This window comes from Eufriesea mexicana, unplaced genomic scaffold, assembly GCF_001483705.2.
Source record: "Eufriesea mexicana isolate 0111107269 unplaced genomic scaffold, ASM148370v2 scaffold1725, whole genome shotgun sequence".
Lineage (NCBI taxonomy): Eukaryota > Metazoa > Arthropoda > Insecta > Hymenoptera > Apidae > Eufriesea > Eufriesea mexicana.
The window spans coordinates 448122-464199 of NW_016909819.1; the positions used below are offsets into that span (position 1 = coordinate 448122).

The 16078-nt window shown below is 28.3% G+C and overlaps 3 protein-coding genes across 3 annotated transcripts; 2 read left to right on the plus strand and 1 right to left on the minus strand.

The window, feature by feature from the left end:
* Positions 1-733: 733 nt before the first annotated feature.
* Positions 734-5541, plus strand: LOC108548577 (uncharacterized). Its single transcript, XM_017901586.1, has 6 exons — positions 734-824; positions 2573-2830; positions 3347-3483; positions 3801-4251; positions 4999-5176; positions 5245-5541. The coding sequence occupies exons 1-6, from the start codon at positions 792-794 to the stop codon at positions 5484-5486; spliced, it is 1299 nt and encodes a 432-aa protein (XP_017757075.1). The 5' UTR covers positions 734-791; the 3' UTR covers positions 5487-5541.
* A 3470-nt stretch (positions 5542-9011) lies between these two features.
* On the plus strand, positions 9012-10411 carry LOC108548578 (serine/threonine-protein kinase Aurora-2). The gene is made up of 3 exons (XM_017901587.1): positions 9012-9556; positions 9700-10225; positions 10313-10411. Exons 1-3 carry the CDS (start codon positions 9012-9014, stop codon positions 10409-10411), a joined length of 1170 nt encoding a protein of 389 aa, XP_017757076.1.
* A 1003-nt stretch (positions 10412-11414) lies between these two features.
* smid (nuclear valosin-containing protein-like smid) lies at positions 11415-16060 on the minus strand. Its single transcript, XM_017901589.1, has 12 exons — positions 16000-16060; positions 15374-15689; positions 14758-14979; positions 14441-14695; positions 13936-14280; positions 13634-13853; positions 13276-13558; positions 12738-13194; positions 12468-12635; positions 12070-12396; positions 11767-11991; positions 11415-11675 (listed from the first exon to the last, which is right to left on the minus strand). The coding sequence occupies exons 2-12, from the start codon at positions 15548-15550 to the stop codon at positions 11550-11552; spliced, it is 2805 nt and encodes a 934-aa protein (XP_017757078.1). The 5' UTR covers positions 15551-15689; positions 16000-16060; the 3' UTR covers positions 11415-11549.
* Between the last annotated feature and the right edge of the window lie 18 nt (positions 16061-16078).

Sequence of the window (16078 nt, forward strand, 5' to 3'; positions counted from 1 at the left end):
TTCAAAATATTAAAAAATTATCTGACACAAATTAATAAATAATTCAATGTATCAAAAAAGTTCCAAGCACATTTGTCATTTACTATAAAAATCAGGCCTGAAAAAGAAACCATTTTCAAAATCTAAATTACACACGCAATGTTTGCAACATACCGTATCTGTAACAAGCATCTATTAAAATCTTCCATGCTTTATCTTCAGTATTGGCTTCCAAACTCCAAATAAAATATAAAGTTTGCCCACTGAGATAAGTACACTTATACATTTCTGTAAAATATATATTCTTTACACTTCGTATTCTAGCAAATCTACGTTTCTTGTTAACCACTAAATAGTATAAAATCTTGAAAGAATTCAAGACACATTTTCGATTTCTCGCAAACAACTAATCAATTTCACTACGAAATTCGATCAATTCCGAAAGCTCGATTGACCTACCTCGAGAAAATAACCATGACCTGTACAATGATTATACGTCTAGTTGACCATACGATGAGCAACTTGTATGGTACGCATATAACGAATAACTTAGGCGAGCACCAGAGCGTTTCTTTACACCGTTACTCGTATTGAAGTCTTTTCTCCTTGCGTGTTGGTCACCTTGTTTCATATCGAAGTTTCATGCTGTGCTGGACATCGACGTAAGCGATGAAAATGCGCCTTGGTTTTGATATCGAGTGCAAGGATCAAGGCGACCCGCGTTAATTAAGGAAATTAGTATGTCTATGGCCGAAAGAGGTCAGGCAACGCCACTGTCCAGATGCTCAGAGGAAAAAACGACCGCATCAAGAATGGTGACACGGCTGAACAGATGTTATTTCACGGTAAAATAGTTCGGAAGTTTGTTAGCAAAGTATGTTAATGGTTAATGCACTCCTGATGCCGTGGAACGTTCGCTGAACTATGAAATTCTTCGTTACTGTACCGGCATTGTATTCGGTTTCATTAACACTTAGGTTGCGACATTCTTTTAGGTTTTTATCATGCTCTTTCGTCCCTCGATATCATCATGAATTATGATCATTGAAATGATTATATATACATACATTGTTTGTAAGATTGTGGCGCGAAAATGTACACAATAGATAATGACGCCATAGGAAATGATATAAAAGGTAATTGAACAATTGAAAATTAACGAAATAATTTGTTGAAGAATTTACAATTATTTATGTCAATAATGTAGCAGTCAATATGATTCAACTAAAATATTTTAAGACATTTAGTGGAAAAATGAAGACAAACATTATGTAGAAATAATTGTATTTTTAAAAGAAAAAAGATAATATCGGTTATTTTAACCTCATCTTGCCACTCAAAAGGTAAGGAAACCGTTTCTTAAATTGGGACACCGTTTATGTCCGGCGTAAAAAGCAAGATTCAAATATCGTGTTAATTACAAGCGAAATTAAACAACTTTAAAATGTCACAGAAAAATATCAATAACATTTTTATTACATTTTTACTCTGATATTAAACTATACAAAACAGCGTGATCGTTCGATGATTACTATTTCCGTCTCTTTTAACATTTAAAAATTTTTTAAACTATCGAAAAATTGAGAGTATTTTAATTAACAGTATTCTTAAACGAATACGAGTACTGAGGAATCCGAATAAAGACTGTAATTAAGTTCAAATTACTCGTAGAAAGTTTCTGAATTATTTCTAGCGAAACTAAGAAAATGGCAATGTACTTTTACAGAGTCAGCATCTTATTGAATAACATAAGCACCGTTTCTTTCGATGACATTTGCCATATTTCGAATAGCTTTACGATAACTTTTTCAATAGAATTTCCGCATCTTTCAACAATAAATTTCAAATAATTTTTGCAGGTTTACAGAGTTTGCAGTCTCTCAACAACAAAAATGTTTTATAAAAACTAGAATAAGTGTCTAAAACTATGTTATATCCGATGAATATGATGGATAAAATTAAATATTTCTGCTCAGGTCTAACACTTTTTGCTTGCACTTTGTCGATACATGAAATCTAATATAGGTTTATTGAAAACTGAAACTATCTTTATCAGTCAATTTCGCATATTCCTGCTTCTTTTTTTCTTTTTTTAGTTATCACATTTAATATGAAAAAGTAGAGCTTTTAAATTTTAAATCTCGTCACTTAGCAGAGTATTTCTGATAATTAGTCGGAAATTTATTGAACAATTTGATACATATAAATCACGGAAAACTATTAAAATATTATTAATATTATTAATACTACGGAAAACAGAACTCTGACTGAGAGTGATATCAAAATTACATCAGTAATTTTCTCAATCGATCATATCTTCATTGTTGACCTCCAAACAAAATATAAAATTTGAGCACTGACATACACATAATCCATACACATATAAAATAAATTGGCAATTTTCTTAATTACTGATTATATCTTATTAATCAGTTTGTACCGAGTACTTTAACTATACTAAGAGCCGAAAATGGACAAGAATATTGTATTTCAAGATAAAGGGAGACAAAGAGCAGGATGAAACACATACCAAGATGTCAGGAGTGTCACTGGAATAAAACTGAGTAGATGAATGGCGGTGGTATTGTTTTAGGTTGCCGCCACCGTTGCCCAGGATTACGAGGTCTCCGACATTCAATGTAGCGGTGCAGGATCAGCTGCCGATCTTCTTACAGCGAAGATCAAAAGGCCAGTTGGCTTCAGAGGGGCGCCGCTCTTTGCTGACGACAGGTCCGCCAATCCAGTCACCGACATTCACTGCCAGATCAGGCCAGATCCCAATGATTCTCAGGAAGATAACTACTTCCTGAAGGTGACTGACTTCTCAAGATGCGGCATTCTAAAGAGAAACGTGAGTCATTGATCGAGATTTCGTTTCTCGCACTCACTGAACCTGATCACGCGTATCAATAAACGAAATCGATCAAGTAATCGTTGTTGATTATGTAACTAATCGCGAAACTTGATTATCGTTCTTTTCGTAATACGAAAAATTGCGATCCAATGATCATTGAAATAACGAAAGGTATACAATATCTGTGATTGCTTATAACAAAAGCCGTATGTCAATTTGACATAATAGAGATAAATTGACGAGTCACGGTGATATTTATTCTGCACGCTTCTCATATGTAAGGCTTTTGAATAAGACAGTAGAGATAATGAGTCTGAAAATTAAAATCTTACTCTTGAAAACAGTATTGAATCTTATGCAACACTGTTATTCAATACTTTTCTCTTCTTTTTATATTTCGTTCTTTTTTTTAACTTTTTTTTTTTATTTTATTAAATAAGCATTCGAGCCATGTACTGATAAGAAACGAAAAAAGAATTGAGAAAGTTACGATAAATAATTTTATTTTATTAGGGTTTCATTCACCTGCGAATATGGTTCCCGGCTTTCCCTGGTGTGGTGATGCTAGCCGATCAAGAATTGATCTTGATGTGTCGGCCACCTGAGCCTACTTTACTCCGGCATAAAGCCGCAGGTTTCGCTGGAACCTTGTGAGTCATTGTTCTACTTTGACAAGGTCACGCTCCATCTGATAATTTATTTAGGAAATATACATGAATTAACTTAAATAAACTTTGAATAAACGTTTGGTATGTTTAAGATTGTTCATAGAACTGTAAATAATTCTAACCATACAATTATCTAATTCACCAGTTAGAACTGTTGGGCTAATTAATAAAAATTTCGATTAAAACGCAATATTTCTTTTCTTTAAGGTAATAAAAAAAAGTAAGAGTAGAGAAATATCCGTATTATCAATCATAATTAAAAAAGAAAAGATAATTACCTGAACTTCTATCTTTTTCAGCCCACATGGAGCAAGAGTGTCCGGAGTGGTTGAAGAAACTCCTGGACGACTCGAGTACGAGGTAGCCCTTTACCGTGAGGCCACAGGCAATGTATCAGACGCATCAGCGTCGCAGACTGTCGATCAAGCAGTTCCCATCGGCACGAAGCTTCAGTTAAGAGCTCGAATCAGTCCAGATAGTGCATGGGGTTACATTAAACTGCTGGAAGTGACCGTTAGTCCTGATCCTGATCAGCCTCACGCACCAGGAAGTGTGGTGCTTGTGAAGGACGGCTGCAGAAATCGAGATTTCGCGTCAATAATTCCTCATCAACCGGCCCGCTATCGGGAAAGAAAGAATGAAGTTTTCCTCGATTTTGAAGCCTTTCTCCTCAGCTCTATGAGAGAACGATCCACGTTGTGGATCCACTCGCAGATCAAGGCTTGCATGGAACCGCAGGATTGCCAACCGGTAAGGACATAATTTGCGGTCGAACCTATCTCGTGGTCGACGACTGAATGAGTGGCTATTGACCTGTTCGGCTGCGTAATTTGATGTCTGTGGCAACGAAAACATTCGTTCTTTAACCCGCAGCTTTCAATGAAATTGTGGCTTTGCAAATGACTATTTGCGCACGTTCTTCATGAAACGGTTTTAACATAAAAAATAATATCTATATCGAAGCGTTAAGATATATGTTGTATATGTTATTGAACATTAATTAGCAGAGATTTTATTTGAGTATAATGGAACATTAACAGATTACCCCCAACAGACAAAAGATTAGTTCATTCTGGTCAATTCCTTTCCAATTATAGCAGTTAGATGAATAACAAATAATATAATTTAAATGACACCGATTATGGTACACATACATCAACTGCAATCGACAAAATATATATATCAATTTAATAGAATAAATTTTGTTACAATAATAAAATTGGGTTTAATTATCTACAAGTGATATCAAAACATTCAATAATATTAACAATTTGTTATTTTAAACCCAAATTACTACGAATTATTGAATGAAAAATTTGCAAATATTTTCATTGCTAATAACAATGCTTAATAATAGAAAATAATAAAATTAGTATTAATATTAAGTAATCAAAATTTATTAAAAGTTTTAACAATCTTCAAAACTACTTATTCTGTTTATACAAATTTTTAAAAATGAGTAACAAAATCAGGAATTTATTAAATATCTATTTACAGGATTTTTGTCTTGATCTTTTTGAACCATCGGGACACGGAAAAAGAAAGAAAAGATCAATCGAAGAAGCTTCAAATGAGTTCTTTCCTAAACTTGATCGTTTAATAAAAGAATACAATGATTCGACGCCTTACACAAAGTTTAAAGAAAATATTGAATATACAGTGATGATGCCTGATGGTAAGTTTCAAAATAAAGTGCATTTCTCTACTGTAAAATTCATTAATTATTAACTTCGTGGTCTCTAGACTTATATCAAAAGGTGGCTGCTGGACTTGAAAACAGCTGCGGTAGTTTTCTTTACGTTGCAACCGGATTAGGTGCACTTCTTGTTTTATCAGCTTTTATCATGTGCTATCTAGCAACGCGTCTTCACAACTTATCATCAACTGTACCACAAAATAAATCGATCGACGAACTGGTACGAGATCGTGCTAGAAAATATTCCGAACCAACGCCAGGTTATACAGGCCGGTCTACGGTACAATAGTGAAATACAAATCTTACATCTTATTATGCTTAATCAAAATGAAACAGCAGTTTTTGTGGAATAAAATGAAAAACTAAATTAACAACATAACTCATAGTACGAATATAAGGAATATGTTATACAAAAATAACTAAATTTTATTACAATTATTAGTATTTTTATTAATGCCGGCAAGCTTTAAGAGATTACTAAGTAAGGACACAGAGTTTCAGATATAATTAATATATTAATTAATATATTTATGCCTTTTATTTAAATTAAAATAGATGAAATCTAATTAGGCTTGATAGAATTATTGTAAAGACATAAATATAGACTGCTATTTATAACATAAAAAAACAAATGTAATTTATGAACTTTAGCAAATATTAAATTTTCCACTATTTTTCTTCCTAACTGATCATTCACTTTGCACGTTTCATACAACAAATTGCACGAAAAATTTATTTTATTACATTTTTCACATTAAATATTTATGATTTGCAAACTTACATCTTTGCTATCTCAATATAAATTTATTAAACGTGCAGTGCTATTACGTGACCTGAAACAGTGCATATGTAATCTCTAGTAGTAAGTAATTTTAGATTAATTGTATTAATTTATTAATTGTAGAATTATTTGTGCCCATTATGGTTAAATATGATGTATCGGGATTTTTTCGGTGATTGTGTAAGTTCGACTCAATGTATATATATACACGTGATAGAATATTATTTATTGTTCATAAATGAAATTTTATCATTTAAGAATTTTAGTTATAAATTTCAAATAGGTAAATAAATGTAACAAAATATTTATTGTATTAATATAATTATATACAGTAGTTATTTAATACGAAATAAAATGTTACTACATATTTATAAACGCCGTTATACTTTTAAGAATGTTAAATTGCTGGACAAAATTAAATTAATTGCTCCACTTTATAACATTTTGTAGGATATTATTTTGTTATACTATTATTAATACAACAATACGAAGTGTGATAATGCTGTGCAATCGCACTTATAAATATATAGATAAGCGTATATAAAGATAAAAGTTCTATGTTCAAATACATTTCGATGTATACAGATGCACAATATCAAAAGCAAAAGCGTAAAATAGATTTCCTGTTCCATATTACTCGTACGATCAAAATTTTGTCTTCGGTTAATACTTTAGTTTCAGATAAAAATATTATATCACAAAATATGGCACTTACATTTTACATTTTATTTTACGATTTATTTTACATCATACGATATAATAAATCTTTACAAATACTACTCAATTGAATATGATAAGAAAATATATGTAATTAGTTTTAATGTGATTATACGAATCTTTAATGTTTAATATACAATAATTAAATGGTAATACGATAAAATATTCGTTTAAATAATTGATTATCTTTATATCACTTTAAAGTTGGCTATAGTCTATTACCTTTGTTTATTATAACATAGTTTTCATTTAAATAATGATCTCTTTTGAATTATAAATATATACATACACAGTTCATTATTAGTAGAAATTAATGATGATATTTAAAATTAAATACTAAAAAAGTAATAATTAATTCTATATTCTCATAACTATAAAATATGTTGAAATAAAACTGATCTTGATTAGAAGACATTTTAATTGATATACCTATAACATTATAAACATTATAATAGTACCAGAACATAATTAATAAAAAATGTTACATTTATTTATTTATATTTTTCACTATTTTTTATTTCTTTAAGCTTACTTATTGGATTATTTGGGAGTTTGATAAATTATATACTATTATGTCTTTAATCATTAATGATTTTATATTTAATTAATATGTGTAGACATACTTGAATCTGTAAATATATCTATGTTTTGGTTGAATATGATTGAACGATGCATTAAAATTTTGAAATCTCAGGTAAAAATACAATTAAAATGATACAGCTAATATGACATAATTAATTATCCTGTATTTAGCAAATTTTTCTTCAATTCTGTCAACGAAGAGAAAGTACACTTAATAAAAATTATTGAATATTTGTAAATGCCTAATTATTTAAGAAATGCTATTAGCAATCTTTTAAAATTCGTTTTAATATATTGAAATTGCTTTAATGTAAATATATATTACGTTTATTTGTAATGCACAATTAAAATTCAATTATAAAAGTATTCAAATGTTACTTTTAAAAACCATTGAATAAAAATTGGCCTAGTGGTCTTAAAACTCTTACAAATGCTTTTGATCTGAAAGCTAGTTATATATAATATCCATAACATTATCATAAAAAATTAAAAACCAGATATCTTCAGTTTCTATAATTATCATGTAAATTATATTATAATAAAAAATCATGTAATATTTATTTAGTCACATAACTTCTAAATTTATTTTATTTTATTAAGTTATTTAACAAAATATACGACAAAACATGTTGAATAATAAATTTCAGTTTGTATTTGAAGCAACCAAAATATTATTTCAACAAATATACACACTAACCATATTTAAAATGAAACATGTAGCTCAGTTTAATTTAATTTTAAGTTAGCATAAAAAATATAAATTTTGTTCCACACAAAATATTTTTCTAAATCCGGTCTTTAAAGAGATAAATACAATTTATTTATTACAATATTATTCACCAATTATATTTCGAATGTAATAATACATTTATGATCAGAAACTATATAAAAATTGATATAACTGAGTAAAAAATAAAACAGAAGTAAAAAAAATATAAAATAAATTTTTATTTTTTATGTTATTTTATTTTTATATATAGTAACAATGATTATTAACTTAATACTAAATTATCATAAAAGTTAAATTTTTATGCTATTAAAATTCATAAAAATAAAATTAAAACTAGGAGAACATATTGAAGTATATTCATGTAGATGTGACAATGAATATTATTGATATATTTAATTTAAAATATAATTTGATTTTAATGTATTTAATTTATCTTATAATAGATGGCGCTGCTAACTAAAGACTTATACTTTTCAATGCAGTTGAACGTCTTGTACTTCATTTTGTTCACATGATTTTGTACTTCAACCAATCAGAAGAAAGTGTGAAAATTCGTTATTTTGAAATAGAATTGAATGTACATTTATACTAGAAATATTATCCTTGTATAGAATTTGCACTTTCCATTTTGAACGTAAGTCTTTTAACTATTGTTATTCATTTTTTATTGCACATCTGTTTGAACATTAAATATTATTTTCTTTGTTTAAAAATACATTCATTATTTGTACAAAATATTCATAAACATTGATTCATAAGAAATCGTTCAATTGATACATTATATTATTTTATCTGAAAATTGTTTATAAAATGTTAATCCAAAGAATGTGTATATTTATATGAAGTTTAAAATTTGTTATTTATTTACAATTAACTTGTGATAATAATGAACTTGTATGCTGTGATTAGTTTTTAAATTTTGTGGTATGTAATAGATTAATAATTTGTAAAGAAATTTCTATTTGTTATTTGTATTATATTTAATTGTAGGTGATATTTAAGCAATGCTAAAGGATAATAGAACTAATCCTCAAACACGAAGGACAATTTCACAAGTAGAACATAATCTTAAAGAATTAAAAATATCGAAAGTGGCTTCTGTGTTGATTGAGAATACTTCATATAATGCACAAAATTTAGATATTGCAAAGAATCAATGCAATACCTATTTGCAAAATAAAGAAAATAATTTCAAAAAATCTACAGAATTGATGCCGCCACCTAAATTACCTGTATCTTCTAAAACAATAGACTGTGTATCAAATGTAACTGATGTTGAAAAAAGTAAAGCTGACAAAAATTTTAATATTGAAAAAAATGAAGAAGAAAATATTACAAAAAGTAAAAAACAAAATGAAAAAAAGTGGGTTTTAACTGATTTTGATATCGGACGACCTTTGGGGAAAGGAAAATTTGGAAATGTTTATTTAGCTAGAGAAAAAAAATCAAAATTTATTATTGCTATGAAAGTACTGTTTAAAGCACAAATACAGAAAGCTGATGTAGAACATCAAGTTAGAAGAGAAATAGAAATTCAAACACATTTAAGGTAAAATTGTTAAATATTTGTAATAAAAAACAAATACAGATATTTTTTGTTATACAAATTTTAATATTTCAGAATTTATTTAATTCATATTTTATCATATTCATTTCATTTTTACAATATTTTTTTAATTGTTTTTCATGCAGACATCCAAATATTTTAAAAATGTACGGCTATTTCCATGATGATAAAAGAGTATATTTAATTTTGGAATATGCTCCAAATGGAGAATTATTCAAAGAATTGAATGCTCAACCAGGAAAGCGTTTCAATGAAATTAGAACAGCAACATACATATCTCAACTAGCAGATGCCTTGAAATATTGCCATAGTAAAAATGTAATACATCGTGATATCAAACCTGAAAATTTATTACTTGGTATTAAGGGTGAATTAAAAATGGCAGATTTTGGGTGGTCTGTACATGCACCCTCTTCTAGAAGAAATACTCTATGTGGCACTTTAGATTATTTACCACCAGAAATGGTTGTTGGAAAAACACATGATCATACTGTAGATTTATGGGGACTTGGTGTTCTTTGTTATGAATGTTTAGTCGGCACTCCTCCATTTTTAGCTACAACTTATGAAGAAACATATCTAAAAATCAAAAAAGCTCAATATAAATTTCCAGACTTTATTAGTGAAGATGCTAGAAATTTAATATCTAAGGTAAGTTGTGGTTTTATGTTACCAACTAATTGAGCAATTCAAAAGATTGTTCAGAGTATCAAATGAAAATTTATTTTTTTGTTTCAGTTATTAGTAGTTGATCCAGGACAAAGATTACCCTTAAAAGATGTTTTGACACACCCTTGGATTGTACAAAATCGAACAACAGAACCACATGTACCATAGTAATATTGCTAAGTTAATAAGATTTATAGTTTATCTTATAAAAATTATTATAAAGTGTTTCTTATATGACAATTGTATTTCATTGAATAGAATTCAAAGAATTTTCCAATAGAAATTTAATTTAACTTTTCTACTGTTGGAATTATTATACAAGAACTCTCATGCGCAAAAAATTATTTTAAACTTTTTTTTTAGATATTTGTAAGTATATATAGCTATTTTAAGTATATATTTAGATAATTTTTACATTTCTAATATTATTACCTCATGCATAAGATATAATTTAATATTGTGAACTACATAATCTTTGGGGTCTGTGTTCTGTTAACAAAAGGTAATTATAATTTGATACAATTTTTATCTTTTAAAATACAATTTTAATATAATGAATTACTGAAATTCATTATTTTAGTTGACTTAAATTATGTAATCGTTAGCTTATCTATATTAGAGTGAAATGGAAGTGGTGAAGGTATATTATATATTCTAATAATAAATTATAAGTAATAATGTTGAATAAAGTAAAAAAAAGTGATGTATAAGAAAATCATGTATATATTAAGTATTTTAATATAAATAAAATATTTATGGATAATAAATTTTACATTTACATGATTAAATATCTTTTATTATCAAGTATGTTAAAAAATAAAATTAAATAGTTAATTAGCTTTTGTAGCTAAAAAGACCAAGTAAATAACTACCAGATGATTTTTACTGATAAAAATTAATTTACAAAATTTTGAGATGGTGGTACTTTATATATCAAGTAAACGTTTGTTTAAACTGAAGGAAATTGTTTAAATTACTCAAAAATATGTTGAACATAAATTTTATTTGTTTATAAAAATTTTATAAACACATATTTGTTTATAGAAATATTACTAGGATAACTTTTATAATGCAGATATTCAGCATTTGAAAATAAAGAACAAGTTCCGTTTTTATCTTAGAATAGTAAATTAAGGACTAATTTTACAGTTATATTTTCGATCATCGGAGATAAACGCTAAAATACCTTAACTATAAAAATAAAGTTAAGGAGTATAGTATGTATCTTTTGCGTGAGATTCACTGTTATCCGCTTGAAAGTACTTTGCAGTGGAAGATTTTTTACATGCTTAAGATTTGTCTTTTTTCACGTTTCCATGGGTTCCATAACTACATCTACTATAGGTGTATCTATTGGAGTTTCCATAGGTGTATCGTCTGATTTTTTTTTAATTGAATACAATCTCTTTAATTTTTCATAGTGTTTGATATCCTACAAGTTATAGTTTGTAGATATATGATTAATTTCTATGTAAAAATAATAATAAAATGTTGATTTTTACTGATGAAATAGATTAGTTTACCTTCTCTTGTACGGACGGCCTTATTTTATCAAACGCAATTAAGATATGCCGCATTGAAATTTCTGGTTGTCCCGAGTAATGCATATCTATTAATTCTCTTAATGCTTCTATACCAGCTTCCCTGATTAAAGCTGCTAAATCAGCTCCAGTATAACCATCACATTTACTATTATATCCTATTTCTTCAAGGTTTACATTTGCAGCTAATTTTGGTTTAGTTGCATTCTATATATAAATATTTACTTTTAAAAGGGACAAATTTATTAAAAATATGTTTTTGTTGCTAGTTTGGAAAAACATTACCTTTGTTAATGCTCTTAAGATATCAACGCGATCTGCTGAGGTAGGCAAATCAACATACAAAATTTTGTCTAATCTTCCTGGTCGTAATACTGCTGGGTCAATGATGTCAGGACGATTACTCGCAGCCATTAAAAATACCCCTTGTCGTCCTTCTACTCCATCCATTTCAGTCAGCATTTGATTTACAACGCGCGAAGTTGCAGAATTATCACCTTCTGATCGTCTAGGACACAATGCGTCCAATTCGTCAAAAAATATAACACATGGAGCTGAATTTCGAGCTCTAATAAAACACTGTCGCACTGCCTTTTCACTTTCACCTACATACTGAAATAACAAAAATAACATATTTAATAATTATATTTTATAATATTAATTTCTTGAATTAAAATTATTACCATATTTAAAAGTTCTGGTCCTTTAACAGAAATGAAATTAATACCAGCTTCGTTTGCAATAGCTTTAGCCAACAATGTTTTTCCACAACCAGGTGGGCCACATAATAATACTCCAGTAGGCGTTGTTAATCCTAACGCTGTAAAGTGTTCGGAATGTCGAACTGGAGCCTAGCATATTAAATAAAAGAATATTTTTTTTAATGTATACCAAATTATTCGGATACTTTTAATTATATCAATATAAATATATATATGTATATATATAAGTACAAGTATAGCCATTTGCAATTCTTCTCTAATATCCCGTAACGAACCGACATCATCCCATGTAACATCAGGTACTGTTGCAAAGCCCTCCCTTTTGGCTGATGGCTGAATAATACGAAGAGCAGTTTCGAAGTCGCTATGTTCAATACATAAATTCGATAGCCGTTCTGAAGGAAGCGGTGGATCATTACGTAACCATGTAAGTAATCCTGTTAAATCTGGAGATTTGGAATTTTCTTGTATTACATCCATTTCTAAAATTGCTTGTGAACTTTCTGGATTATTTGTCTTATTCAACTTAGGAACGTTATTTTGATCTGAGGTAGATGGTTCAATGGTTACTTCTTCGACTAAATTACCAGTATTCTCAAAATTTTCATTTTTTTGTTCAATAACAGTACTAACTTCTGAAATTTCTGAAGATTTATTATCTGGTACTGATTTTAAGTTTTCGAGTATTCTAACAAACAAATAAGGATATATAATTTATTGTATCAAATAAATTAATTTTAAAATACTTATTAATTATTTAAACAATTACCTGTCCACAGCTGCCATAGCTGCTTCTCTAATTAGTGCAACTAAATCGGCACCAACAAAACCTGGTGTAAGGGAAGCTATTGTAGATAAACTAACATTTGGGGCAAGTGCTACCTTCTCTGTATGTACAGCTAAAATTTTTGCTCTCGCATCTCTATCTGGAATTCCCAGACACACTTCATGATCAAATCGACCAGCCCGCCGTAATGCTGGGTCTAATGAATCGGGCCGATTTGTTGCTCCAAGTACTAATACTCTAGTACCATTTTCTTTTAAACTTAATTCTATTTGATAATATTGTTTTTATTATTTATTTATTATTTTTTGTATTATTATAATTTAGTTCCAATAATAATTACCATCCAAACATGATAATAATTGTGCAACAATTCTTCTTTCCATTTCTCTTTGAGCCGTCGCTCTGTGTGGTGCTACAGCATCAATTTCATCTAAAAATATTACACATGGTGCAATTGCAAGTGCTTGTTCAAATAACTCTCGAATTCTAGCTTCACTTTCGCCAGATACTCCTGCTACTAATTCAGGTGCTGCTACTTTTAATAATGGTACACTTAATTCCTAGTTTTTAAAAATATTAAATAAATAATCCAATAAGAAATAGACCAACTATTTATAATAATAATAAAAGAAAATATCTTACTCCTGCAATAGCATATGCTAATAAAGTTTTTCCACATCCAGGTGGTCCATGAAGTAAAAATCCCCTTGGTGGAGATATACCAAGCTGTTTAAAAATTTCTGGATGCTTCATATGTGCAAGTAACTTACATACAGTTTTTAAAACTTTATCATTTCCTCCTATGTCAGCAAATGTAATTTTTGATTCAGATATTGGTATTCCTTTGGTCTTTTTTATAAATGTAAACTGACTACTATCAATATCTTTATCGCGCTGCCTTTTTTTAGTAGGTTGTTCTATTGTTGTGTTTGTAGTTGTTATAGTAGCTGGTGTACCTACTATTGTGGCTTGCACTTCTTTACTGGGCTGGAAAAATGAAATTAATTTTGACATATTTTATATGTCAATGATAATATTTTGACATAATGGATTTTATGTATCAATAGTGTTATTTTGATATAAATTTCATATTAAGTTACATTTAAAATAAATTATATTAATCAATCATAAAATGTATTAAATTTACTGTTTTTAGTTGCTCAACTTCTTTAGTATGTATAGGTTTCTCTGTATTTGAGGATGGACCAGGTTTTTGTTGTAAATTCTTTTCCATGACTTCAGGTTCATTAGTTTTATTAGAATTTGTCTCCACTTTGCTTACATCATCATCACTACTAATGTCTATAAGTTCTTTATCACTAGAATTTCCATTCTGTTTATTTTGTGACTTTTTATACATTTTTAATAGCATACCCTCTAACACAGTATTTTGTGGATCTGACTAAAATCAAAATATTTTTTTCAAAATTTTCTATATACATATTAAATTACATATATAAATACCTCAACATCAACTTCTTCCTCTTCATCTTCATCAGCATAAGCAGGCCATTCACGAGAACAATATTTCTTTGCAAACATTTCTGTAAGTTCATCATATGCTTTACGCACTAATGCTCTGAAAGGACCCCGTTTTTTAATTCGGTAGTCTCTATATTTCTTTTGTAAAGCATCTGCCATTTCATTAACATCAATATAAACTTTATTCTCATTTTCATGCATGTACTAAAAGAATAAAAAAGTAAATTAACTATTGAAATGAAACTCGAAATACAGTTTAGTATGAACTCTAAATACAGTTTATATTTTTTCAAAGCTAACTAAAACAATGATTATATTACTTTGATTATTAGTTAAAGAAAACTAAGAGCTGTAAAATGTAAAGTATAATCAAATCTAACTTAAAAAAAAAAATTAAATACAAATTATATTTGTATATGTTTTTGACCACTCTGTATACAGATAGAAAGAATATAAAGTAAAAAATATAAAGTTGTATTATATGTTTTCAAGTTTAATGCATAAATTTACCGCGCAAATTGTATAATATAAAAAATTTGTTGATTTTAGACACTTTGTTAAATGAAAAATTTTAAATGTTATAAAATAACTAAATTACCGTTTGTACACGTGAAATTAATAACTGATCCCGTAAGTATTTGTGAGAAGAATCAATTTTATGTTTATTATTCATAGTTTTTGATTTATAATCTCCACTGGATCCTTGTAATGGAATGATATCAATTGAAGAATTTAATTTTCCAACCTTCTGCATTTTTCTAATGTCAGGCGTCATGAACACTATTGCAAAGATTAAATGACCACTAGATATTTATTTTTGCTTTCTTATACGTTTTGACACGTGTTATCATGTATGTATCAACATTCTTACATCACGAGTGCGTCTTCGATTTTACGAAACTTCAATTCTTCAACTGTAATGGAAAGAAGACAATACATCGATAAAGCGGGAATAATTTCCCTAGTAAATTATGTTAAAGAACTAGAAATAAAAAAAACATTATAGAGTGGAATGTGTTCAAAGATCATTTGAAACTATTATTACACTATGAGAAATTATATTACATAGTTCATTAAGCTATAAAACAATATTTATACCAAAAATTTTCAACACTTCTTACTAATACTTATTTTGTTATATTTATATATCTTTTACGCGAATTGTTTGTAAAAGAAATTTAAACTTAATTATAGAAATGAAAATGAGTTGCATATCTGTATTACATCAATCGTGTAGTACACATGCGTATTTCGTGGAGAACGTTAAGTATTTTGTGAAAGCTCCATACCATACTTTTCAACT